The sequence below is a fragment of the Manacus candei genome, unplaced genomic scaffold (genome assembly GCF_025592945.1).
Source record: "Manacus candei isolate 608988 ecotype Guabito, Panama unplaced genomic scaffold, ASM2559294v1 h1tg000069l, whole genome shotgun sequence".
NCBI lineage: Eukaryota > Metazoa > Chordata > Aves > Passeriformes > Pipridae > Manacus > Manacus candei.
This window is the reverse complement of record NW_026138117.1, coordinates 4,730,580-4,757,590: the sequence shown is the minus strand read 5'-3', so window position 1 is coordinate 4,757,590 and position 27,011 is coordinate 4,730,580. Positions and strand designations below refer to the sequence as shown.

The 27,011-nt window shown below is 40.1% G+C and overlaps 1 protein-coding gene and 1 non-coding gene across 3 annotated transcripts; both read left to right on the top strand.

Annotated features, from left to right (window-relative positions):
• Nucleotides 1-739: 739 nt before the first annotated feature.
• Nucleotides 740-25,297, top strand: RNF149 (ring finger protein 149). 2 transcript variants are annotated; one of them, XM_051806959.1, is made up of 9 exons: nucleotides 740-1,397; nucleotides 8,822-9,072; nucleotides 11,979-12,047; nucleotides 14,906-14,988; nucleotides 15,452-15,548; nucleotides 16,052-16,081; nucleotides 18,839-19,034; nucleotides 19,404-21,484; nucleotides 24,688-25,297. In XM_051806959.1, exons 1-8 carry the CDS (start codon nucleotides 755-757, stop codon nucleotides 19,460-19,462), a joined length of 1,428 nt encoding a protein of 475 aa, XP_051662919.1. In that variant the 5' UTR covers nucleotides 740-754; the 3' UTR covers nucleotides 19,463-21,484; nucleotides 24,688-25,297. The 2 variants fall into 2 exon arrangements, with proteins under 2 accessions (XP_051662919.1, XP_051662920.1); XM_051806960.1 differs by lacking the exon at nucleotides 16,052-16,081.
• On the top strand, nucleotides 21,795-21,910 carry LOC127479722 (small nucleolar RNA SNORD89). Its single transcript, XR_007907663.1, has one exon. It is a non-coding gene; the product is annotated as a small nucleolar RNA SNORD89 (small nucleolar RNA).
• Nucleotides 25,298-27,011: the final 1,714 nt, after the last annotated feature.

Genomic DNA, 27,011 nt, shown 5'->3' with positions numbered 1-27,011 from the left:
GCGGACACTCTCTGTGCAGGAGGCGCTTCAGGCACCGGTTTCGCGCAGGGGGCTGAGCTGCGCCCCCGGACCAGCCCCGGTCTGACCGGGAGCAATGGCATCTTCTTGTATCAGACACAGTGTGGCCAGCAGGACCAGGAAAGTAATTCTCTCCCTGTACTCGGCACTGACGAGACTGTGTCTCAAGTACTGTGTCCGGTTCTGGGCTCCTCAGTTCAGGAGGGACATTGAGGGTGGCTGGAGAGTGTCCAAAGAAGGGCAACAGAGCTGGTGAAGGATTTGGAACACAAATCTTATGAGGAGTGGCTGAGGGAGCTGGGGTTGTTTAGCCGGGAGAAAAAGAGGCTCAGGGGAGACCTTATCGCTTATCTCTACAGCCAGGTGGGGGGCAGCCTCTTCTACGAGGCAACCAGTGACAGGACAAGAGGAACATGGCCTCAAGCTGTGCCAGGCGAGGTTTAGGTTGGACAATAGGAGGATAGGAGTAATTGCTTCACAGACAGCGTGATTAAGCATCAGAATGGGCTACCCAGGGAAGCGGTGGAGTCACCGTCTCTGGAGTTGTTTAGGGAAAGAATGGACGTGGCACTTAGTGCCATGGTCTGGTTGACAGGGTGGTTCGGTCATAGATTGGAGACGATGATCTCGAAGGTCTTTTCCAAGCTAATCGACTCTCTGGGTGTCGCAACGCCCCGGCCGCCTCAGTCCCCACGCCGCGCTCGCCCGCCCGGCCCGGCCCCCCCGCTCTCCCGTCATGCCGCGGGGCGGGGCGGCCCGGCCCCCTGCTCGCCATCAGCCGCGGTGGCGGGCGGGCTCCGCCTGGGGCGGCACTGCTGGTACCTGCGCGGCGCGGGGCGGCCTCGGGGCAGAGCGCGGCGGCGGCGAGCGACCTCCTCACACTCCTCGTGTCCGTGGCGGGGGCGGCCGGGCCATGGTGCGGCGCGCCCGGCTGGCGCTGGTGGCGGCGGCGCTGGTGGCGCTGGGGGCGCCGCCGCCGCCGTGCGCGGGCGCCCGGGCGCTGGAGTGGTACACGGCGTGGGTGAGCACGGCCTACGTGGAGCCGCTCAGCAACCGCACCGTGCGCGGCAACACGGAGAGCGGCCGCTACGGGGACAGCTCGCCCAAGGAGAGCGCCCAGGGCCTGGTGGGCATCCCCCGCGGCGCCTCGCCCCGTCACATGGAGGGCTGCGCCGCCGACACCGACTACGACGTGCCGCTGCCGCCCGGCGGCCGCGGGCCCCCCGAGGTCGACCCGCAGCCCTGGATCGCCCTGGTGGCCCGCGGCGGCTGCACCTTCAAGGACAAGGTCACCAACGCGGCGCGGAAGCGGGCGGCCGCCGTGGTCATCTACAACGAGGCCCGTTTCGGCAACAGCACCGTGTCCATGTCCCACCTGGGTGAGCGGGGAGGGCGCCGGGCGCTCGCCGAGGGTTCGGGGGGGATGTTTCTGGGAGGATGGCTTTGTCTAACGCCGGTCCGCATCGGTGGTGCGGCTCTGCGCGGTGAGGGATGGGGATGCGGGAAGGCAGAAATCCCTGTAAAAATGGTACGGGGGGGGTGTGTTGTTTTATCTTTCTGTAAGCCACGCTAGGGAAAATGCCGGGACCGTGTTCTGTCTCCCAAGTTATGGCCCAGGTGTCGAGGGGGAGATGCGGCGGAGCCTTCGGGATGGGCAGCGTGTGACAGACTGCGGTGGGAGCCTTGGGTTTTCTTTAGGGATACCTTTTTGCCTGGCACCTGCAGCGGTCGCAGGTAGGCCGCTTTCTGCAGACCGTGTGGAAACACACCAGGTATCCCGAAGATGCCTTCAGGTGTCTTTGAAGGCATAGCCGTAGCTATTTAGAGATAGCTTTTGGTACAGGCTTTGTTGTAATAGCTTCGTCGTCCTTCCTGCGCAGGTCTGTGAAGGGTGGGAGAGGGGTGTAAGCTTTAGGTAATCCTTAAACGCTTGCGAATGGAGTAGGAAAACTGAATCCTGAAGAAGGATGTTGGCTTGTTTGAGCGTGCTGCTGCTATGTAGCCTGGGTTCTGTGAAGGGTTCTGTGATTTTTGCCAAGATAGGAATCCACGTGTTCTGTCGCTGCAGTCCCGGCTTGGGCTATGACACTAAAGCCTTGCTGAATTTTTATGGTCATGACGACATCAAATGCTTAAATCGAAGGGGGAAAAGAGCCTTGAAATTCAGTAATAAAATCCACGTTTGCTTTTGTAGATTTTTGAGAAACTGGGAGGTCTTCAAAGGAGGATGCAAAGACAAAGCAAACTAAGTAAAAAATTCTGCAGATGTATGCTTCACATGGCTTTTTGATACAATGAGTTTGTTAATGCTCACGGTCTCGTCCTCATCCTCGGTCATGAGGAAGGGAAAGACCGGGGACCTGGTTGGAATAGAACCATAATGCTTTTCTAAAGGAAACAAACGTATTTTCCTAGTGTAGTGAGCTGAAAAACTAACTTAGGGAGCTGTTGCTCTATTACACATGTCATTTATCATTTGGAAAACAAGTCCCTCCTTGGAATATCAAGGAGCACCAATTTGGGGATTGGAAGCATGATTACTGTTACTCTTAGCCTGCTGGTTGCTTGGGATCAGCCTGGCCCGTCTCATGTTCTTAATCTACTGTGAAAGTGGAGATGAGATGCAGGTACAATAGACCTATGATTTTGATCCCATGTGGCAATTAAGATGCGTTGTTGTGTAATAATTCTTTCCTCTTTACCAGCTTCTTTTTCTTGCTGTCGCTCTGTATTGGCCAATCAGTACAAATTTTTTTTCCGCATTCTTCTCCATTGCCCATTGTAGCATGGAATTCTCTCACAAATACTGTTTGCTCTCTTGTTGAATCTTTTCCTCCTTTTCTCATCTTGCTTATTTTATATTGTTTTTTTAAGTTTTCTCTTTTCTGCTGTTGTCTCTGGCTACAGAAGACCTTCTTGAGCTTACTGCTCAGGTTTGGACTTGTTATCTGTCAGTGGCATAAAGAGAAGCACTTTCTGACTGCTGTTTGGGGTTTTTTGTCTTAAGCTGGCAGAATGTTGCTGATAAAAGTTCTGCCTGTAGAAAGAGTATGATTTAGTATAGTGCATATATACAATAGTGTACTTATACTGATTTCACAAGTGCAGGTTGGACTTTAGAATGGTTTGAATGGGAATATAATAATATATCCCAATATATACAAGCTCTGATGCAGTTATAGATGTTCGTTTCATGGTTGAAACTTTCAGACGTGTAAATGTTCAAATATTTTTAGTGTACTTTGGGAATATATGGAAGAACTACTGCTGGTATTTTAAATATTAGGCTTTTTGAAGTGAGAAAAAAGAGTCTGTGGAAGAATGGCAGGGAAGAACATGGAAGGTAAAGCTGTATTTTACACGATTTAGGTTTTCCATTCCCGTGAAGGGATTTGTGAATTGATACATGAGGAAGCAAACTTTGCTTCTGGGAAAGTGCTGAGGATATATACTCTGGGAAATCTACAGTGCAGTAACTAAGGAGTGGAGTTATATGCATGAGTAAAATCCACTTAATGAGTTTGCAATTAGTGGCCCTGAAAGTGGTGTAAGATGGAACAGTGCTTATGGCTGGTAGAGATGCAGCCTAAATTATATGAAGATGATAAACAGGTGGCTTTTCTGCTTCCAGTGTCATCTTTTCATTCTCCTTCTGAAAAGCCTGGCCTTTGAATTTTCTGGGATGTGTGTGATGCATGTGTGCTATTGTTGTTGTAGGATTTTTGGTGGTTTTTGACACCTTTCAGCTTGAATAGAAAGAGAAGTTCTTGAGTAGGTGAAGAAATCATTTGTTGTAGCTGATGTCAAAGCATTTGATAAAGGGCAAATATTCTAAATAGTCTGTATTTTTCTTGGATACCTTGTAAGCTTCATGAGTGCAGTGAGTAGGGCTCTTAATTACGGTTTTGAAACAAGAGTCGAGAATTTAAATATGTAGCCTTGCAATCCTGTCCCTCCTTCTAAAAGAAGATTCTTCAATTGTGACTTAACTGGTGTGTCTCATGTGTTTCAGGCCTTTGCTCTCTGTCTGAATTACATTGTTCAAAATGCTGAATGACTTCCCTCCTCTAGCAAAGTAATAGTGACACAACTTCATGTGTGGCTGAGGACATTTTTTCTAATGGAAAACACTCATTTTACCCAAATGACTCAAGGTGGTTTTCACTTATTGTATCTCAATAACATAAACTTCAGTTTTACAGACTTTGCAGGCAATCTTAAATCTGTTCATTTTTGTGATGGTGGCAAACTTTAAATGAAAGCTTCAAATTAATTTCCAAAACCAAAACAAGTATTACATGTAAATATTAGCTGGGAGCAGGCTGGAGAAGAGTCTGGAGAGACAAGGTGTGAGGTATTGTGGAGACCAGACTAAGGAGAGTCAGAGGCTCAGTTCTGGTTGAGAAATTAGGGGGAGGCAGAGGTGTATTGCAGTGGAAAGAAAACAGGGTCTTCTGGTTCTATATTTTTTTCTATTGTAGTTCACACATCCAGCCATCTCTGAATCCTCCCTCAAACTAGGATTTGGTGATTCTAATTAGAACATAAGTTACCTTGAAGACTGATGGAATTAAAATATGATTGTGCTTGACGCACAGGAGTGGGAGGGACTGGCTTTCATAGTTTGAGGTAGGTCTTTATAGTCTGAGGTAGGGCTTTGGTTCATGGCCTGTGGATTTAAGGGAAGCTTGAGACTTAATTTGAGGTTATGACTCCAGCTACATAAAGAAAAGGGTCTTTGATTTGCCAAAATACATCCAACTAGTTCTTTCCTTCATTGTCATGTTTTTTTTTATGGATGTATATTGAACAAAACAGATGCAAATTACTTTGTACTCATAATTCTATAAGCTCTTGCCATCTCCAAAGCAGCAGTTAGGGTTATTTTGGCATGTAGTTCAACTGTTTGCTACATTGCTTGCAGCACCACTCAGGATTCTCAAGTGGTGCATGATTTCTGTATTACTGCTGTTTTCTACTGAAAGTTTCTAGTACTGTAAATACTGAAAGGACAGAACTGAAATTAATGGCTTGCTTAACTTAGTGACTGTATGATGTTGAGCTGCTAATGTTGTTCTGAAGAAGCAGGAGTAACTTCAAAATGTTGTGTATAATCTGCGTTATACTTAAAAGTGCATATGTGTTGGAAACTCGTGTGGAAAAAAGTATGTGTACCAGTGGTTATGCATCCTGCTTCTTGCATCAGGTGAAAACACAACACCCACCAGGGATTTGATGAGATGAGGTTGGGGTAGATGGTTGTCAGTGGATTGTTAGTGTGCTGGTAACAGCCATTTGTTTGGACCAGGAGCTCAAGGGAACATTCGGTGTTAATTGTGACAGTATTAGTAGGATGCTTACGCTTAAATAAATCAATGGACTGACCTTAAACATTTTTACTAACATGGTCAAACTCTGGGAGCTTTCTGATGTTTCTCAGGAGGACAAAAACTAGAGTGTTTCTGCCATCGTTTTCCAGATGACAGAAAATGATCTTTTTTGTCTCTTAAGTGCATGAATGGGAATAAATGTTGTAATTTGGGATGCCTGGAATCTGTATCTGTCCTACTTTTTCCTCATCAGGTGAGTGCTGGTTTCCTCTTCCAAGAAAAGACTAGCAATGCTAGCAGTAAAACTGACCTTTATGCACTGGCAGGAAACATGCCTTCATCTTCAGAGTTCCAGGCTTGCCCTTTTTTGCAAGTATCCTAAGGATCTGCCAGCCATGATAATGTTAAAAAGCACAGACCAAATTTTAAATCTACCCAGTTTCACTGAAGCATCAATCAAACCTAGATGAGAAAACAAGTTTACTCTAGCAGAGTAAAAATGTAGTTTATTTATTGCAAAATTAGAAAGTTGTAGAAAGGCAAAGCCAACAAAACTTACTTTCAGTAGATACATATATGTGACACTTGGAGTTTTCTTTATAAATGTGAATTGAGATCTCTGGGTTTTGTTGCAGTTGAAGAAGCTGATGGAATGATTCAACATCATTTCAGTCTTTGAATAACGTGTTTCAGAACAGAAGGCTAAAATTAGTAAGGAATGAGTTAAAGCCCTTAGTCTTACATGCTGCTCAGGGCAACTGCTTCTCTGAGACTGCTCTTGTTCCTTTTGTAATCCTTGATTGCAATTATTTTTTTCTTTCCCCCCTTCTGTCTCATGACCTTCAAGGCCACTGTGTTCAGTTGCATGTATTTTTAATGGCAGGTTCATCACCAAGTCTTTAAAACTGTTAAAATGCTTTTAATGGACATTTATTTAAAAATCTATGGCATGCTTGTGTTAATTCTAAAAGTGGAAGGTGCCACAGTATCTAGCAGCCATTATGTAAAAGTAGCCTGATTTCAAGGAAAATGCCTGATAGTTGGGCATGCTAGTGGCAAAACAGAGAAAGGCATTACTTATTGTTGTGGGGGGTTAGAATAATTCTTTGTTAGAAATCGCATGGAGGATTAGATAGCAAGATTAAACTGACTTGAGGTTTCAGGACTGAGGTGGAAATGTTTATTGATTGAAAAATCCAGGCTGTCTCTAATCTTGAAACTTCCTTTTCTTCTCCAAGCTTGAATGAAACCACATAAATCTTTCCAACACGTCTGTACCCTTCCCTGGCCATCCTTAGGCACCTCTGCCATTACTTGTAACTCTTACAGTTGAGTAAGGACATTGGACCTAATCTCTTGATTTAGGTATGGGGATAGCAGTTCTCAGCAATGTGAAATAAATTCTTACTTTTATGTGTTCTTTTCTTGTTAACTCCCTGTGCAGGGTCAGAGAGCAAAGAGTGCTTCACACAGTCTTCTCTGAAATTCATGATTCTCTCTGGTAATGCTTTCATGCTGGTTCAGAGAGGAGAACAATATTGATTAACCAATTCTTAGTATGCTTGGACTTGTGATAACAGGTGATAACCTGGATTGGCATGTTGTTGGTGAGCAGAACTCATTAGTGGAGCCTGTCCTGTTTGTCTTCAGCTTTGCTGCTTTGTGTCTCCAAGCACACCCACCAGGCAAGGCAGCAGGAGCTCTGGTCAGCAGAGTGGGGTGCCTGAGGGGAGGCACAAGTTGGGCCTTTCTCCATTAGCATATTTTCTTTTTTTGTGTGTATCTCTGCACCATCCTCACAACTTCCAGAAACATAACTCTGCTCTTTTGCTGGGTCTGGATCTGGCAGACAGGGGTATAACAATTCTTATAGTAGGTGATCAGAGGTTGAATCAGAGGTGCACAAGGTGAAGCTGAGAGGGTAACTGGCATTGAGAGAGGAGGGTTACTCATCTTTAGTGTTTCATCCAAAGCAAGCCGTCTGCACCTTATGGAGGGAGGAGTTGCTACATACAGAAGTGAAACTTCTGCAAATTCCCCTTGGCTTGTTACCAGAGTGGCCAGGTTGACAAGGTGTCACAGCCACAGCTGTCTCAACTAAAGGGATTTGGGGTAAATAGTTTAGGCAAATAGCTCTTTGTCTTAGTAGGCAGAGAGGTATGTGAGTCCAGAATGCAGCTTTGGATTTTGAAAGTCCCCATTTGATGTAATGTTATAAATTAGGAAACACTTTCTTTTGACATAGCTTCTCAGTAGGGAAACTAACGCAGCTGGCAGGGGAAAAAGGCTTTAAGCCTTCAGTGGAAGGTCTTGTTGCAGGTAGGTAATCTTGTGAATCTAAAAAGGTAACTGTGACATTACAGCTGTAGTTTTTCAGCTAGGAAAATCCCTCTCTTTTTCTTCCTTTCTCTCTGAATTAAGATTAGTTTCACTTTTTCTCAGAGGTAGGAGAGCAAAGTAAACTATAAAGCCATGACTTACCAAGGGTTGTAGCAGTGTTGGTACCTACAAAGTAAGAGCCATTCAAATAAAAATAGCATAGACCAGTGAAAATGTGACATTTTTAACAGGTACATTTGTTTGTAATTTTTTTTAATACTTAGGTTAGATGTTTCTGAGACAATACTGGAGATGCTTCCAGAAAAAACAGAGTAAAACTCTAGTCACAGAGGGTCTTTAGTTTTGGCTAGTTGGTCTTGACAGTATCCTCACTGGTTTTGGTGGCAACATGATGCCTAAAGGTTTTGGGGTTTTTTGAAATTAGGTGTTTTTTTCATACAGATTGAGTGCTTTAGAGTTCTAATGTATAAGAAAAATCCTTTGGTCCAATGCTCCCGAAAGAGTCCCAGAGTATTTCTTGACAAGTCCTTGTTGTGAAGTCTCATTACATTTTGAATATTTAGTATTAAAGAATTTTTAAGTATTTCAATGTTTAATGTAATTTATTATTAAATATCTGAATCATCTTTTCTTTTTGTTTACATATCCAGTGTCATTGTGCTATGGATTCAGATTCAAACTAAATTGAATGTGTCTTTTTTTGTGATATTCACATACTGTCTCCATCTGCAGCTAAAATTCCCATGCTGACAAATAAAAAACCAGCTGTTCCTGAGTTGCAAGTTAGAACTTAAGCAGCTTCAAGATGAGATGTGTATAACTTGTCTAGCTTTTTTGCATGGCATCCACATCTCACCTCAGTGTGTGGAATGATGACTATATAGGGCCTTGAACAGTAGAGATGCATCTGTTGTAGTTTATGTCATGTTTGAGAGTTTCTGAAAATAAATAAGGGATTCTTTACTAGTAAACTTTCTATCAAGTCTGCTATGCCTGGGAAAAAAGCATTGGAGGTTTTCCTGTAACTTTGTCTCCTGATCTTAAACTGAAGAGGCCAAATTACCATCAAGCAAGAATGCCTACAGTTTTCCTGTGATGACTGACTTTTTTTCTTTATTTTCCCCCTCCAACAGGAACAGGAAATACAGTGGTGATAATGGTTGGCTATCCAAAAGGCATAGAGATATTGGAGCCAGTACGAAGAGGGATTCCAGTAAAAATGACTATTGTTGTTGGCACACGACATGTGCAGGAATATATTAGTGGTCAATCAGTTGTGTTTGTAGCCATCGCCTTCATCACCATGATGATTATATCGCTTGCTTGGCTCATATTTTACTATATACAACGTTTCCTGTATACAGGATCACAGTTTGGAAACCAGGTAAATGGATCTGATGATGCATAAGAGTATTTACCTCCTCCTTTTGTCAAATCAGTTGCCTAACTTTGATTGTTTATCGATGCATTCTTGAAGATCTGTGCCTTCCTATTTTGCTAACTGTGAAAGCTGCTCAGTAGTAGTTAGTGAGGCTAATAAGCAGTGTGCTGATTGGCATCACAAGTTTGACTAGTTATAATTATTAGATGCTCATATGAAGTAGTGAGAAATACATTTAGCCACTTGTCAACAACAGAGTAAGGGCAGCTTCTTGTGTGATTTGTCACCTAACTGAACTTCCTTCCTTTTGGCATTAGAAGTTATTTTCATTCTTCAGTAATTTTCATTCTGCAAGTATTAACTTCCCATACCAGACTTTTTTTAACAGAAAGACACCACGGTAAGTTTTTTTTCTTTCCTTAATAAAACCCACAAGTTGTTCAAGGTAGAATTTTTGGTTCTAAAGCTTTATGAAAACTGCTTTTGATACTTGTAATTCCACCACTCCACTGTAGAGTTACTGAATTGCAGCAGACTAGAAGGTGCGTGTGTAGTGAGATTCACCTCTCTTAGGCTGCCTGAAATGTTGAGAGCACTGAGAGTTCTGGGAAGGTTAAGAAAGAATAACTTGGCTCCACATGTGCTCTTTTCATATTCCTGTACTTTGATAGAATAAAAAAAAGTCAGCTTTACTTTTTTTCCCTGAAGGAAGTGCTACATCATAGAACAATTTAGGTTGGAAGGGACCTCTGGACTCCTGTGACCAAGAGAGCAACTTCCATGGAATTATTGAGGACCTAAGTCCAGCTGAGTTTTGAAAATACCTTAGAATGGCACTTCCCTCTGCTTTTCAACTCCTGTAAATAGGTTAGGTTCTTACTGTGGTCATCAGTAGCTCTACCATAGTTTTCTACTAATAGTGAAAAATAAAGTTGCATTTATTTATATTTGCAAATGGTTCTTGTTTTATCCTCAGTCCAGGAAAGAATGTTGTTTCAGTCACTACTTTGTATGTGGACTCCCCCTTCCTTCTGTTTGAAGATGTAGATTTTGGGGGAGGAGGGAATGGATTTTTGTTTGCCTTCAGGAGTCTGAGCTCTGTATGGGACTTACAGGACTCTTCTAGGAAGATATTTAATTTCTCTTTTTAATAACTGAGGATAACACACAGGACTTCTGTATTGGTTGAACTTGTGGTCTCCCTGAAATGTTGGTTCCGTAGAGTCTTTTTTGCTAAGCTTTAAGTCTTAGAACTTATATTATGAGAATACTTTCAAGAAAACAAAATGTTTAAGAAATGTGTAGAAAAAGGGATGTATTTCTGTGTTGCAACAGTTGTTTGTTGAAGAAAGTCGCTTCTTCCTGTTGCCTTTTGGGTAGTTCACACTAAGGAAAGTTCACATGCTTTATTAAGCATCATATCATATAACGTGCTTGAGTTTTAAGGTGTTTTGAGTTTCTTTAGTGTGAATGTAATGTTTCTCAGAAATATGTACCACAGAGTCTTAATAGATTATGTCATTGGTCTTGTCATCCAAATACTTCTTAATTAAATGAAACTGTCTAGCAACAAAAGGTTATACCATTTTCTCAATTCTCTCTCTTCTAAATGGCCATTGAAAACAAAACCAATGCAAGGTCAGAAAATGTGAAGATATTTGTCAAGATATATGGTTAGGAATCTTAAAAGAATTTTTGAGACAAAAAACCACTTTTCTAACCCAAATCTTATTTTTGTTGGCTTATGGACTCCAATACAATTAAAATTCAGGAGTTAAATATGTTATGCTTTAAAGCAAGGTGCTGTGTAGCTGCTAAGTGAGGGTGAAGATGGTTATCTTCAGGTTTATTCTAACACCAGTTCAGTAGTAAAACTTTGGAAGACCTCCTTGCTACTGAATATGAAACAGGACTGTGCAGAAAACCCTGTGGTGCTACAGAAGGTGGAATAGGCTTCTACTGCTGGTTGTCTGTCCATTTCTGGGAGAACTTTCAGACTAATTATTTTTAACACCATAAAAATTTAAAAATCACAATTTTCAACACTATACATTTGTAAAATTATATACGTAATTGTAATTATTACAGAGAAAAGCTGCCATTATAGTTTTTTTTTTTTATTCCTTTATGGTATTTCTTTAGTGAGTGTTGCTGCTAGACAAGTCAGCATCTGTTAATTGGGAGTGTTGAGTTTCTCAGTTTCTTGCAGTAGCTGGCACTTTGTCTTGGAATACAGTACTGCTTTCTTTTCTTGCTTCCCCTCTAAGCATAATTAGGAGTTACTGTACAGAAGTCCAGTATGGTGCATCATGTCTGTAAAGCCTTTCTTGTCATCTCCTTCGCATAATGTGTCCTTTCAGTGCAAAGCTTTGTCTAACGTAGGAGACAGTGTTTAACTGAGGGGAAGTATTAATAGCTACAAGCAGCCTTTTGACCTGGTGGCCAGCTGTAGGCTGCCTGGCAGGATTCCACCTGCTCTCAGGCGGGTGCAAAACGTACGGTCTGCTTGCTCATGGGCTTGACTAACTGGAAGGTCTGGTTATACGGGTGCTGTTTCAGCTCTGATTGCGTCTAAAGCCTACACAGGTTTCAGTTTTCATGTGCGGAAGGACCCTTAGTGCCAGCAGTGAGGATGCAAGGCTGGATGTGTCGGTGTGGTCTGCTCCCTTTGGTACTGCTTGGGGTCATTGTACAGATAACGTGTGCTGCAGGGCCCCGGGAGTGCAAAACCTGCAGTTCTGGAACATCTGCTGGCTGGAAATAATTTGTAAACAAATTAATTAGCCAGAGATTATTTTTTTTAGATGCATTCAGAAGACTTAGTAATCTGCATGAAAAGTATTTAAAAACTTTGAAATATAATGTCCTGAAACTCATGTCTGTACTAATACTTAAAATCTTCTTTCAAGGGACATAGGAAAGAAACCAAGAGAGCGATCAGCCAGCTTCAGCTGCATACTGTGAGACGTGGAGAAAAGGTAATTCAGTGTCTCTGGTTATTGCTATAAGTTTTAAAAATGGTTGTAAAGTCTTCATAGAATTTAAACTTAACCTCTCACAACGTAATTGCAGCGTGACATACAATTTTAGGCTTATTTTAGGGCCTTTGTTTAAAAGGCAAAATTTAAAACTGAAGAGTCAAATTTGAACTACTTATGAAATGTAAGGCTGTTTTGTTGCAAATAATATCTGATTATACAGAATGTATACAAGGCTGGTACTGTAAAGATGAGAAAACATTGTTATGTTTTCAGCACTTGAAAACATCAACAAGTGGATTGCAAAATACTTCCTGGGACCTACTGATTGCACAGTTCTTACAGTGATGTAATGTTCTGTTTTCTTAAAAGAACATTCATCTTTTTATTGATCAGAAGGCCTTAAAATATAAATATATTTGAAAAATAAAACACTTGTTTTATCTTTTGACATACAATACATTAAGGAGCTGTGTAGACTTACCTTGAAATGTACATTTTTTGAAGTACCTTTCTTATGTTATGAAATCTGTTCTAAAAAGTAAAGCAGCTTTCAGAAAGTTGGCTTTGACAGCATACAGCCGAAAACTAAACTGTATTAGATTAAGCAATGTAGAAAAAGCCAAGGTTTTGAAAGAAAATATTTTAGTTGGAGTTTCAGGCAGCACTGATGCTAAATGCAGAATTAGCTTCTGACTAGATTTTTGCTACTACATAGACACTTTTTCCCCCAACTCTTGTCTTACTCGATTACTTTTTACTTAAATGAAAGTATTTATTATTTGATTACTTTTTACTTTTGCTCAGAGATGAAAAATGAGGATTAGGTTGTTTTTAAACCTGTAATAAAATTGAAGTGAGAAAGGACATTGATGTGTAAAAACTTTAAAAGCTGTGGTTCAGCAGAAGCTGTTCAGCTAAGATCTTGTGCTACACAGAATATCCTTCATTTAGTAAATCGGTTTTGAAACTTAAACCCAAAGCTGTCTTTGAACTTCCTTACCTTTTTCCTTTTATGCATTGAGCATGTTTAAGTAGTGTTTTACGAGTGTTTCTTACTTTTATTTAGATTCCTTTTTGATGGAATTTAGCCTATATTTCAAGCTGTGAACAGAGAGATATTCATACTTCTGTTCATACAAGATCAAGAAAGAAGGCATTGAACCAAAACATGTGTAAAGCAGTATCAAAGCATAACATCAGCATAGGAAAAAAGGGATGTAAAAGGGTCAGGATGAAACCCACGGTGAAAATCACATGCAATATGTTAACGGCTTTTAAGTATTTTCAGTAAACCTCTAAAAATAATTTGTGTCATGTGATTCTTGCAGTGTACCAGGGAGTTCCTTCCCATAGATAGACCCTTGACGAAATAAAATGGAGGAGTTTAAGTTGTATACAGTATGCTGGTCGTACCTATGAATGCCATGTTAGATAAGCGCAGTAGAAGATGAAGTTAAAATCCCTCTATTAAAATAGTCTTTCTGCCTAGTAAATCACTTCTAATTTGATTTGAATCAGCCTGCTGTCAGCAAATTTATTTAAATTACTGATGTAGAGGTATTTTCATGAACTAATGTAAATTTGTCTGGAAATATAGTCCTGCCTACTCTGTAAATGTACATTTTTTTTCTTCAAGTATTTTCAGCCATTTAAAAAGAGTCTGTTTCTTTTGTTGTGACACAGTACAGTCTTTCATTATCCCTTTTTTTGAGGTTGAGGTATTTAACTAAAAATAGGTCAATATATTAAAAGTGTTTTTGCTATCATGTAGATTTTTCCTGAGAAGCTTATGGGATTATTGTAAAATGGACACTCATTTGAGTATGTGCTACATATGGTGTGCTTGGATTTTGCCTCTTGTACTGAATGAAAAATAACTTGTTACACAATAAGTACTTGTCTTAACTTTGCTTATGTAAAAAAACCAGTCTTAATGTGATTTACTTAGGAATTTAAGGCATTAATTATGTAAATTGATAGCATACAAAGGAAGGAAATAGTTGCCTTGAACTTGAAAGTTTGCTTGCAGAACTAATTCGAGTGTCTGTGGTAATGAAATTGAAGTGCTTCAGTAAGTGGTACACCAAAAATACTTATTTTATGGGGATAAAAATAAAGAAGTTTGTCCACTGTCTGTTATTCTAATACTTAGGTTTTATACAGCCCAGTTAATGTTGGATTATTTTTCTTGCATTTGGAGATACCCATCATATTTGCACTGCAGCTATAAGCATGGCATCAAAAAGACAGTAAGACCTGTAAGGAAAGATACTAACCTTTAGAAAGAAATAGAGGTGGGGAAACACTGCATTTGATGTTCTGCCTAGTGTGAGCTTGCAGAAAAGTTTTAAACCATCCCAAGTTGCACACTTTACTATGAAGCTATAAAGGAATATCTGTTAGGATGTGGTAGAAAAAAGTGGACAAGATGTTTGCAGTATTCTACCCTGAGAATCTCTTCCTGCTCAAGCACTTGAAAATCTTTGGGACTGCTAGTTCAGAATTAGATTGTGCATTTTGATCTGTGCTGACCTCTTTTAAAATTATTTCATTGGATAGTTACTTTAAACTGAAATGTTCCTAAGCTCCCATGATCAAAACCAATGTTTGAGATGTAACATATTACCTAAGATACCATGTATAGCTATTTAAAGTAGAAAATCCAGGTTTGGGTGCTTTTGGCATTTGGTAACACTTGATCAAATCACCTCTTGATAGAATCTTGAATTAAGTGAGGGAGATATTTTTATTTGCTATACCATTTAATACATTTTGCACTCTGTGAAGCTATTACACAAAGCTTGTTCTGTAATGGAATATAGACGTAATACACTTAAACATGTTATCACATTTAGGGTTTAGATGTTGATGTGGAAAACTGTGCTGTGTGCATCGAGAACTACAAACTGAAAGACACTGTCCGAATTCTGCCATGCAAGTAAGTTGCTGTAATTCTTCTTTACTCTTTAGCATATTTTTCTGAAGAAATAGAGTGAGTTTTCTGTAAACCCTTCTTAACCTCTGGGGCAGAGCTGAAGCTGCCATTTGTTGGCCTGTTAAATGTTGAAGGGCACTGCGAGACCACATAGTGCTTCACACCTATGCAAGTGCAAGGGAGCAATTGGGAGGACTGCAGGAGTGAAATAGAGCTTGCTTAAATTAGAATGGTACACTGTTGAACTGGTAACTCTGGGGTGTCTTTGTGGTTAGTAACATCTCTTACATCAGAAAACATGAAAGACAAGGCTTCTAGAACTGTTTGTACTAGTAAATTGAGCAACATCTAATTGTCAGTGTTACCAAGGAAGAGTTTATGTCTTATGTTGTTAACTTGCACACTGTGTGAAGGGAGTAGTGTGTGGCTTTCATGATAAGTTCTAAAGGGCATTTCTTTTCTTTAGGCACATCTTCCATAGAACGTGCATTGATCCTTGGCTTTTGGACCACCGAACTTGTCCAATGTGTAAACTAGACGTTATCAAAGCTTTGGGATACTGGGTATGTTGCACACTTACTTTAATCTTCAAGGTAGAAGTACACTGTAGGAGGCAAGACTTCATGTAACTGTTCAGAAAGAGAACAGCTGTAACTTGACAAGACTCAAGAAGCTAGGCAAAGATACGAGACTAATTGAGAAACAGAAAAATAAGGGAATTTTATGGGTAAGAGCTTAAATAGTGTATCAAGCATCTTATGAATCTGTGATAACCAATTTTTTCTGTCTCCAGCTGGTGATAGTAAGGAAATTGAATCAGAGGTGAGATAGTTTGTCCAAGCTACAAATATATAACTGAATTCAGTAAATCTAGAGCATATATTTGATGTTGAGAACTGCGATTCAAAGGAAAAAGAACCAGTTTTTCTATATAGTGTTTGTGTACTTTGACACATGCCCTGCATTTCATCCCTGTAAATGAGCTGGTACTTAAAACCTTCCTAAAGTCATTCACCAGAAGTTGGTTAAGTAGAGAAAATGATGTGCTCTCATTTCTTTCTGACAGCACCAGAAAAGAGAGATGAAGACACATGCGGTAGGTTACTTGATCACTGTTGATAAATAGTCGAGTTTCACTAAAATGCCATAGACATGAATGTACCTCTCTCATCTCCTATTGATCTACAGAGTTCCTTAAATAGTAGGGGTGTTCTTTGGTTTCAGGGACTTTCCTTTCATAGACTAGGTCTGCATTTTGACTACCTTTTCTCTTATTTCATTGCAGAGACTTAGCAGATCTGTGGAAGAGCTTTGTGAATTACTGTTCTGTTTTGTCAAAGGTGGCAATACTCTTGCTATGTAATATGTATATACCAGATTTTGGTGCTTCGGTGTATTAAGTCATGCTTTACCTAAGAGTTGCAATATATTTGTCATGTGAAGGACAATATTACTTTAATATTGTTATGTTAGCAGCTTGTTTTTTCTCACTTTCAATGCTTGGAGGTGATGTATCTTGTGTTATATGCAGAAGGACTTACCCTTTTGAATACCGGCTGAAAACCAAAATACTTAAACCTTCAGAATAGTTATATTTGCTGAATTCATGCTGTTGCAGTGGATACTGATACCAAGCCCAACCAGGAGGAGTAATACCTCCTCTGCTTGTTGGCCAAAATGACTTTTGGAAAGCAGATGGAATGGGATTATATTAATTAGAGAAGCCCAGTTCATTTTTCTAATGAAATAGAGCAAATATATCCTGCTTAGTCATCAGTCATTCAAGTCTTACTGACACTAATAATGTGGGAAATCATTCAGGATTTTTTTTCTTGTGGTCCCGGTCCAGCTTTCCAGGATGCCTGAGCTTCTTAGCTCTTCTCTGTCTCTCTGGTGCTGCATTTTAGGACTCCTCTCATGTGGGAGTCCACCACCCCTCCTCTCTAGGAGAGGTCTCCAAGGAGTTTGGGGAGTTTGTTTCAGTTCTTACCCAAACTCTCTCTCTCTGTAGAGCTTAGTCCTGCTCTGTCTCCATCAGACATTTCTCTGTATCTCTCTTCCTTAGCTGCAATGCCGGCTTTGCTGCTTCTTCAGTTCTTATCTCTTGGCTTTCAGCCATAGCCTCCATTCACTGCTGTTTCTGTCGCTGCTTCTGCTGCTGCTTACAGTGGAGAAACATCCCCCAGCTCTTAGCTACAGATACTTAGCCCAGTCTAACACTGTTCCAAGTCCCTGTAGCCCCCCAGCTGGGGGGGGCCCAGCCCCCAGTGGGGCTCCAGGCCCCTCTCTCCTTGTGGCCTCAGAACATGGCCACCTCTCCAACAACAACAACCCCATCACCTTCTTTTCCGGTCTACTTGTCATATGTTTATATTTTGCAGGAGCGCTCATTGGGTCAATCCCAAGGGTCACCACCCCCTTGGGGGTTACCATTTTATAACTCCAGGGGGAAAACGTTTTTCCCTCACCACAACTATCTTAGTTTTCAGCCTGATCCAGGTTGCCCAGTCTAGTCTGTAGAGTGATTACTTGAATTTTTTTACTGATATGAAGAAAAAAAGTGCAAAAAGCAAAGCAGCTTCTCTCAGCAGTGCAGTCACTGAGTGACATACCTGCAGAGAAGAATGTGCAGCCTTATTATAGAAATATATTAAACCTTCTGCAAAGAGGTTCAAGGATCAGTTCAGTTCTATAGACAAGTACTTGAGATACTTCAAAAATTTTAAAGGCTCAAAGTAGAAAGAAGGTACTAAGTCCTATTACCTGGCTTTTTTAAAGGACGGACTTAAGTGGTTTAGTTCTTCATTATACTATTTCTTAAGAGAGAAAGAACTGCAGTTCAGCACGTCTGACTGATTTTGTAGAGCATTGCTGAATTTTGTAGTTTCAGCTTATTTAACTGTCTAAGTTTTGGAAAATCATTAATGTCCCCCACCCACGTACGTAAAGATTAGCATCATATGTGTCTTGTGTTCAACTGTGGCAGTTCTGTAGCTTATTAAAATTCAGTACATTTTAAAATGTGATGATTTGATGATAAAGAATCAGACTAGAATTTCTTAAATCTTAAGATGGGCCCTTGCTAGTTGTTTGAGGAAGGGAAAAATACTTGTTAGGAGACTCACAGAATAGCTACTTATACTGCAATATACTTGCTTATGTATAAATAATATCAGTATAGCTATGGCAATGAAGGTAGTCTGCTTAATTTTAGGGACAGAAATGTACATGTAGGACTTTGATTTAAGTTTCAGAATGGATCAGAAATAGCCATGCTATACAGTAGGCAAAATAAATCCCTTTGCCTATGCTGGAGATGTTTTGTTCCTGCAAAGTGACAAGCCAGCATATTTGCATTTTTGGAACGGACTTAAAGTTAGGCTGGAGGTAGACGGGGACAGGAGTTTCTTCTGATGTCAAATGTTTGCTCACCCCAGTAAAAAAAAGGTCTTAGCTTGCCCAACTACTGTCATGAAAAAGAGAGGTTTCTGCAAATTCAAAGGATCAATAAGTTTCCTCAGTGGAGCCTGCTCCTAACTAGACTGCAGCAATACTGTTGCTACAGTGTTGAAATATTCCATCCAAAAGGCTGACTGGGTGGACTCCTGTTGCTGCTCTTGGCTTTGAGGTGGCTTTGAAAAATGGCTTTTCTTTTGGTTGGCTTTGTTTCTTTATGTTCAGACAACAACATTGCAAGTGGACAATGTTCAACACTGTTTCCAGGAGTGCACAGATAATAGCTAAAAAAATGATTTTTTTTTCCAATAATGTGAGATTACAAAGTGGTAACATGGAGGAATGTTGATGCCTGATGGGAGACTAAAGTGTCAGTTAAATATGTTTAATTTTGAAGGGGGATCCTGAAGATGTACTTGAAGTTCCAATACCTGAATCCATAAGTGGCAGTGTTTCAGTTGGAAGTCTGAGTATTGCTTTGCAAGATGATGATAGAAATGAGGTCAGCGAATTGTCAGCTTCCTCCACGAATGAATCAGTATTGCAGTGTACCAGTTTAAAAGAGGACGCGGGTGAAACCACAGCATTGCTTGGTAAGTCACTTAGTTTATTGTTGGACAGTCCTTAACACCATGCATTGCATTAGAAGAAGCTCTTCTCTAACTGGTGTTAGTATTATGGTGCAGACCAGGCTGAGTGGTGTCAGTTACTACTGGTGTTCAAAAAATAAAAGCAGGTAGATTTTCATAGAATTTGATCAAGCTGGAGAAAACTGGACATGAGGGGGGGCAAAAAAAAGATGTAAACAGTGTCATAGAAGGATTACTTACCCAGAGAATGTTGAGAACTTTAAGTGTATATGAATATGAAATTTGTTGCCAGAGTCTGCATTAAGGTAACAGATAAAGCACATTAAAATGGTAAATCAACAAACAATTTTCCTTTTAATTCCTAATTTTTAGATGTGGATGTCAGTAGTAACCGGCATGGAGAACATCTATCTAATGGAAATTCCCACTGAACTGCTTCATGGAAGATATCTTGAATGGACTGTTGAAGAACTATTATTTTTTATTTAATTAGTATGGACTCTTGTCTAGTGAACAGAAAAAATAACAATGTAAATTATTTTACCTTTCAAACTTTTCTAGCTGGTGTTCCAAAAGGGCTAATAACTGAGAATTTTGTACACAGGAGGATTTTATAAAATCTCCTCTGGATGTCTCATCCTAAAAAAAAGATGCAATAACCCTTTTTCTGTGAGCATTGTTGCAATGTCATTGTGTTCCAGAGGGCTGTAACAAAGATGAAGACTAGGCAGTGAAAACAATGTACAATATGTAACAGTGAAATACATTGGATGCACTATTTACATTCAGTATGTACACATGGAGAACACTTACAAGACTACAACTGTTAAAATGTTCTGAAAGTTCTGATCTGTTGTAATTGGAGATGGATATTCTTAGGAAAAAAAAGCGATCTAACCTTGAAGGAATCAAATAACTTCATGGATGTGTTGTGTATTCTTTTTTTTGTGATGGAAAAATTGCTAGTTGCAACTTTTGTTACATGTAACAAATACTAATTTGATCTTGTAATGTGTTCTACTCGGAGTGGATGCTAAGAAAAGGAGACTTTCTCCATCTTGCAAGCTTTTTATACTGAATTTGGCAGTAATAAGTTGTGCTAGGTGGTCTTCACGTGCTGAGCATGTAGACTTATTTAGGTATATGCACATTGGTTACCTCTTTCAGTCTTAAACTCAGTAGAACAGAGGTAAAGGGCTAATTATGGCTAAGATATATTTATTAGTCTATTTATAAGAATTTACTTAATTCCTTCTTGCTCCTGTTCCCATCCTGATCCACTTTATGTACAAATTGAAACTGTTTCTTAAGAAATACAAAGTTTGGTTTGGTTTTGTTTTGTTTTTTCTTTTCCTTTGCATAGAGATGCTGGAATTCTTCTCTTGGATATTCCACATTAGGAGTTTTGACTGGGTTTGCCATTAGCTTTTATTCCTTTCTGTTAGATTAGCAGTATTGTGCCTTATAGTAAAACACTTAAGAAATCTGAAGCATCTGAGAGTAAATATAAACCCTGGCATCTCCCATTATGACCTCTTATCCAAATATTTATATACTGTAAGTGGTATAAGGAATTGCTAAACTGTTTTGTAAAGAAATATGTATATTTAAAACACTACTTAAGAGTGTTAAGTGAGTTGTTTAGGATTTTAGCATTGTCATGTTATAATATGCTACATTCCTCGATTTTCTTTTGTAAAGCTCTTGCTACAGGTTGCTTAAAACAGTGTCTTTCACCAGACATTTGTTTTAGAGTGCATTTTGTTTTTAAAATGTATATTTGGAATGTTTTTAAGAAAATATGCAATTCTTTTTCTAACTTATATTGAGCTTCAGTAGAAGCAATAACTTTTTTTAATTTTAGAATGAATGTTCCAGAAATGACAGAGGCTTCAGATGGGGGAATATAATCTGAACTTCTACTTTGCAGAGCAGATATTTCACCCTAAATTTCCTTCAAAAAATTCCTCTTAATGCCTACTTAAAAAAAAAATTTGCCTCTTCCTTGTAGGAGTGTAACTTTTAGGTTTACTGGAAAACTGTCAGGTTGTAGTTCTGATGTCACCAGCAGGTGCAAGTTTTTGTGATGCCTTTATCTTACGAGAAGCACATGAGAATGGAATATGACTTACCCACCATCTCCAAAACTGAACAAATAAAAAACCAGCCCATAACTAAACCAAGCAATGTATAAGGACGTTTATGTCTCCAAAAGAATTTTATCAACATTTCCAGAACTGCCTTTTTAACTGTCTCTTCACTTTTAAAAACTTAAGTCTTCTCCCTCTTCTTAAACACAAAACTGAACATTGATATAGTGTATGTTGAGAGGGTTTAAACTCTTGCTCAAGGAGGAACCAAAAGAGAAGTTATCAAGAGAAGTGTTGTCAGTCTGTGGATTGTGTCTTGCTGATAACTACTGCACAGTATTCATTCTGGAGAGAAGAAATGTGGTAAGTACTTGAGCCTTTATGTAATACCTATAAAACCAAAAGCTTTTCTTAAGAATCAAATCTGAGATCTGATAGAAAGCTGGGAGAAAAGCTAAAGGACCTGCAAGCTGAAAAGAGTGTTTATAAAATCTGAAGTGTGCTGATGTGGAAAAATACCCAAGTACGGAGAGTCCTGGGGTCTGTTTCTGATGCTGGAACTGCACCTGTTTCACTTGAGCCTTTCAGGAGAGTAGTTACAGTTGTTTCTATCAAATTGGTTTGTGCATAGTTGATCTTCGATACAGTTAGGTCTTGTAAGGCCAGCTGTGCTGCTGAGGAATGATGACAATAAAAGGCCGAATTGCAGTGCCTCCAGCAAGCAGTTTGCTCTCCTTGGAAGCACGATGACAAAAATCACCTGAAGCGAATCATTAGTCTGACCTCAGTCAAAAAGCTGACATCCATTAGCAAAAAGAGAGGTAGGATAAAAAATACAGGGCAGAAAAGAGACAATCTAGGGAGTTTAAAACAGTAGCAAGATAGGATTAGAAGCATGAACCATGTGAGCTGCTGTTACAGCTCATCTGAAACATTTAAAGTAAACAGGTGTAGGCAGCTGTAGGTAAGTACAGGTTCACAGACTTTGCTATCTGGACCTCCACTGTGTTGGATCAAATTGGTGTTTCTAGTTTCTAGCACTTTACCTACCAAAAGCTTATATGCAGGTCAGAACTAGAGTCTTTTTTTCATCCCCCCATGAATGCTTTTTGTAGGCCAGGTGCTTTCTGACTCCCTTCCCTACCATTTGGGGAATCTGTATTCTGCCTCTTTGGCTTAGGCTGTGTCCTGCCTGGTGTGGGAGCTGTGTGTGTGTTGTGGGTTCCTGCTGCCTCCCCGTGCCCTGATCTCTTTCTCTTCCTAGCTGCACATTTTTCATAAAACATGCAGGAACTTGTCTTGGAGACATCTGTCCCTTTGTCAGGCTTTGCTGTAATCAGGCAGAGGATTTCTTACTAGAGGTATTCATGTGGTATGATTATACAAAAAGCTAAAGCCCAGTACCCACATGAGGTCTGAAGCCCCTCAATGGCGATGCTGAATAAATCATTTGGGAAAAACCCCTAGCAGGACTAGGTGATGCTATTTGTTGTGGGATAAGTTTTATTAGTGTTGTGTTAATTGATATGGCTTTGTTAGTTCTGGTGTCTCTGTTAGGGAGAAAATTTGTTAAGTGATTGGTTTTATTGTTTGGGGTTTTTTTAAGGAGCTATGAACGTGTCAAAATAAGCTGGTGTCTTAAAGCAAAACTAGAGGCCCCTCTTTGTTCAGAAATTTTAGTTTATTAATTATAGTCTACAAATGACAAATTATTTAAAAAAATATAGTAAACAACCATTTAAACTGTCTTTCAGCAAGCAAAAATGAACCATAGACATTTCAGATCTAAAAGTGTGTTAGTAGTGATTTTTATTGCTTACAGTACCAATTTAACTAGAAAATTTGGATTTTGTTTTACTAATGACCTGTCGAGTGGATTCTTCTTTGGCTCTAAGCAATGCTTAGAGGAGATGCTTTGCAGGTACTGGAGAAGTTTGATAGGATATCAGTAACTCCTTTCCTCTGCCCCTCAACCCCACTTTGGATCTGAATGTAGTCCAGTAACCTGTTGCCAGTAATTAGGGCTAGATTCTGGAGGTATGCCAGAGGAGTTGTAGGATAATTTAACTACAGTGAGAATGCTTTTAATCCATGCTGATTTAATAAATTGAGCACCAGTCTATTCCTGCCAAAGCTGGGCTGTTACACTTTGGGAATTCCAGTCCTGTGCCGGGTGTAACTGGCACAGAGAAATGCCATTGCAACAACTTGTCAAATGTGCAAGCTGTTTTTTTAATTACTAACTGGTTTGGGAATGGTCATTCAGGTTTTCTGCCTATCCTCTAAGCTGTCTCTAAGACTAACCAGTTGTAGTTGTGCAGAGAGGAGTCCAGCAAGTGTGCAGTGCTGGTTCCCCACGTCCTAAGCCCTGGGGATGAGACAGAGGCAGTGGCACTTGCAGGTTTTCATGAGGTCAGTGAGAAGTGAAAGGTGTTGGTTTCACATTCCAGTGACAACAGATAGAACACAGTAGGTTGGACTGATAATTTAGCTGTCTCATAAAAGCAGACTTCTGTCTAGACAAGTGTAGACATTCAAGTACTCTTAGCAACACCAACTGTACTTTGAAGTACACACCACTAGGTTAAAGACTGCATTCTGAATTTGTGGAGCGTTTTTTAGTTGTTGCCATAACATGTAATAAAACCATGTCTTTTTTTACACATCAGTATCACACATGTTGAACCGGGAACTGTTGCTCAGCAGAGCCTTTAGCACCATGACCCAGTAATATTGATAATGTGATAGGTTGGGTTGGGGAGGGAGGGGGGGATTAGCTCTTTGGAGTTTGTTTTGTTTGGGATTTTTGTGGGGGTAAGGCCTGGGGGTTTTTGTTTGTTTGGGGTTTTTTGAGTGGAGAGGTTTCATATACAGTTCTCATTGGTTTGGTTTACAGCACTTGGCACTGAATGTAGTGTTTCTGTGCTGGATGAGGAAGGATACTGAGATCAGTAAGAACGTACTGACTGTGCAGCTTTACAAAGAGAGCTGGAACTGAAATCTAGTAGAGGAGTCAGCTGGAAGTATCTCCTGAGGTTAACATGGAGGGAATGGAGTTGTTGGTGTTGACTGCTGGGTGCCAGATTGTGCTGGCAGCTTGACTGTTCTGTGTGTCTCCATTCAGTCACCAGGCTGGGTGAGACTTCACACAAAGGCTTGGACTGATTTAGTAGCTTGCTGTTGCAAGAAGAGATAAGAGTGGTCCTTTCTGGTTTTCCTTTTCTGCTTTTAACTTTGCTGTGTCTCACATTTAGATTAAGCTGAATTAGTTTATCACATACTCTTTAACTGGCAGAAAATTAAATCTGTCAAGGCTGTAAAAACCTGACTATCCTTACTGTGCACTTATGTGAGTTTTAGAGCAGGGCTAAAGGGAGGAGGAGTTGGGGTGGAAGAGGGGAGAGAAGGGCTCCCCTTGGTTAAGTTGAAGAGATGCAATTTTGTAATAGGGCCGTAGTAAATTAGTTGAATATGGCAACTCCAATTTTTTAAATGGAAATGTTTGTAAAAAATTGTAACACGTATATGAGAGTGGTCTTTACCCGGTGTATTCTTTTCTCTCACAGGTGATATGTGAAGATTTGGGAATTGGAATTGTAGATTAAACATGCACAAATCAAGCTGAAGGCTTTTGGGTTTTTTTCAGTATGGGTCCTGATCTCTCTCCTCAGCTATCCTGCTGTATTGCAAAACTTGATTTGAGAAAGTTTTAAAAGTAGAATGTCTCTATAATTGCATGTGTTTGTGTGAAGAGTGCATTGCCTGGGACTGTCCATTATACTTCCACTGGACCTGAAGCTACTTTTCACTGTCAAACATGGTAATGATACTGCATTTTAAAATGAGCATATCCTTAATTCAGAAGAGGAAAATAATTTGACTTTTCATAATTTTGTTAGTCAGAAGCTTAGGTCCAAAACTTTGAAGTCACTTCTATTATAAACATACCTGCAGAGAACCATTTGAATTTGCTAGTCTGTCAACAACTATTCACAACCGACACTGTCTTTTATTGTAACCTTGTACTGACTCGGTTGCATTGTTTGGATTAAGCACTTGTGTCTTTTCCATTGTGTATGTACAATTGTAAGAATGTCAAGTTATGCATTGTTGTTGTAACTTAATGGCTAAAAGCTCAAATTCCTTAATAAATTATACAGACCTTTTAAAAAGCAATGTCTGAGAAGCTTGAGGGGTTTTTCTTTCATACACTGAGAGATTTGGCACTAGCACAGCACAAAACAAGCTTAACTTCATGGTAGGTATCTAAGGGGGACATCCCTTCAGCCTGTGCCACTTTACCCCTGTAACCAATACCTGGGGGGGTGGGTTAGCCTTGGCTGGCTGCTGTCCTGTTGAAGAGGGGGAAAGTAAGATGGAAGAACTCATGGGTCAAGATAAGAAAGTTACAAGTTACCATCACAGTCAAAACAGACTTGAGTAGACAAAGATTACTTTTAAATGGCAATAAATTAATTTTAGAGTAAGATAGTGAGAAATAGAAAACTAAAACTACCCTTCTTGCTAGGCTCAACTTGACTCCGCCCTCACTCTTCTCCCTTTCATGTGCATGGTGGCAGGGGGATGGTGAAGAAAGGGTGTGGTCAGCCTATAACAGTTGGTCTCTGCTGTCCCCTGGTCACCCTTTTCCCCTGCTCCATCATGACCTCCCTCATAGGGGCTGCATTTCTTAAACAATTGCTCCAATGTGGATCCTCTCCATTAGGTATGGACCACTGCTGGGTTATCACAGAGCTGCCACCAGCTTGGCTGAGGGGCTTGGCTGTGCCAGCTTGTCTGACCCGCTTCTCACACAGGCCAGCCTTGGCCTCTCTTAAAACATTAAGATACAAGCTTAGAGCACAAGCTCAGTTAACTGTTGCTGCTAAAAACATATCATAGCAAAGGTCTTGGGTTTTAAAAGGAATGTCTGCAATTGGACAGACCTCAAATAAGTGTTACATTAGTTGACTTGATACATCCTAATTCTGGGAAGCTACACAAGTCTAACCCCTAATGAGGAGAGAGCACTTCTCACAGGACTTCTTACCAAAAGATTATGCTGTGTGAGATGAGTAATCAATGGGATTTTCAATCCAAGCAATTCTGCAATTTAAATCAGTTGGAAAGAGAAAGCCAAAAGACAGTCTTAACCTTGCATTACTGATCTTGTACTTCCTAAAAATTTGAGAAGCAGATTTAAAACAGTTTTAATTTATCAATCAGCATTAAATTGGATCTAGTCAGCTTTGCTTTTCCAGTTACTTTCCTTTTCAGTCTCAGGGCTGAGAGCAGCTATTCTACTATCAGCTCAAAATAATAGTTATGTGGACTCCTTCCCCAGTTTCCCCAGCACCAGGCATTTAACCATGTGAATGGTACTACCCCTCTATGCTTTAGAAGGAAGACACTATTTTAACTTTGGCAGCCACAGAGCAACTGCCTATGCAAGTTTGGAAGTGGGAAGAGGCTCATGCCTTGGATTTTTATGGAAGCAATGGCACCATCTTTCCTCCATGAAATTTTCTCACAAGCATGAAATAGGTGTGGTATTTCAGCTACTGATGGCATGATTCTGGAAATATTCAGTGATCTTGAAAAGACAGAGTACCACTCTGAGCCTACAGCACCCAGCACTTCATTTCTACCATGTAATCATAAGCCTTTAGCAGTTTCTAGACATCAAGACAGACTTTTTCTTACTGACTAAAACTGCCCTGCGTTTTTAGGAGTTGTATCCAGCTCCTAGGAGGTCTTACACAGTGAACAAAGGGCAAAACAAGGAAGTTACTTACCTTGATACAAACAGTTTTGGGCACAAAACTGCGACTGGCAGATTAATACTTAAATTTGCTGTGAAATGCTAGGTATTATTTATATTCTCTCTGGA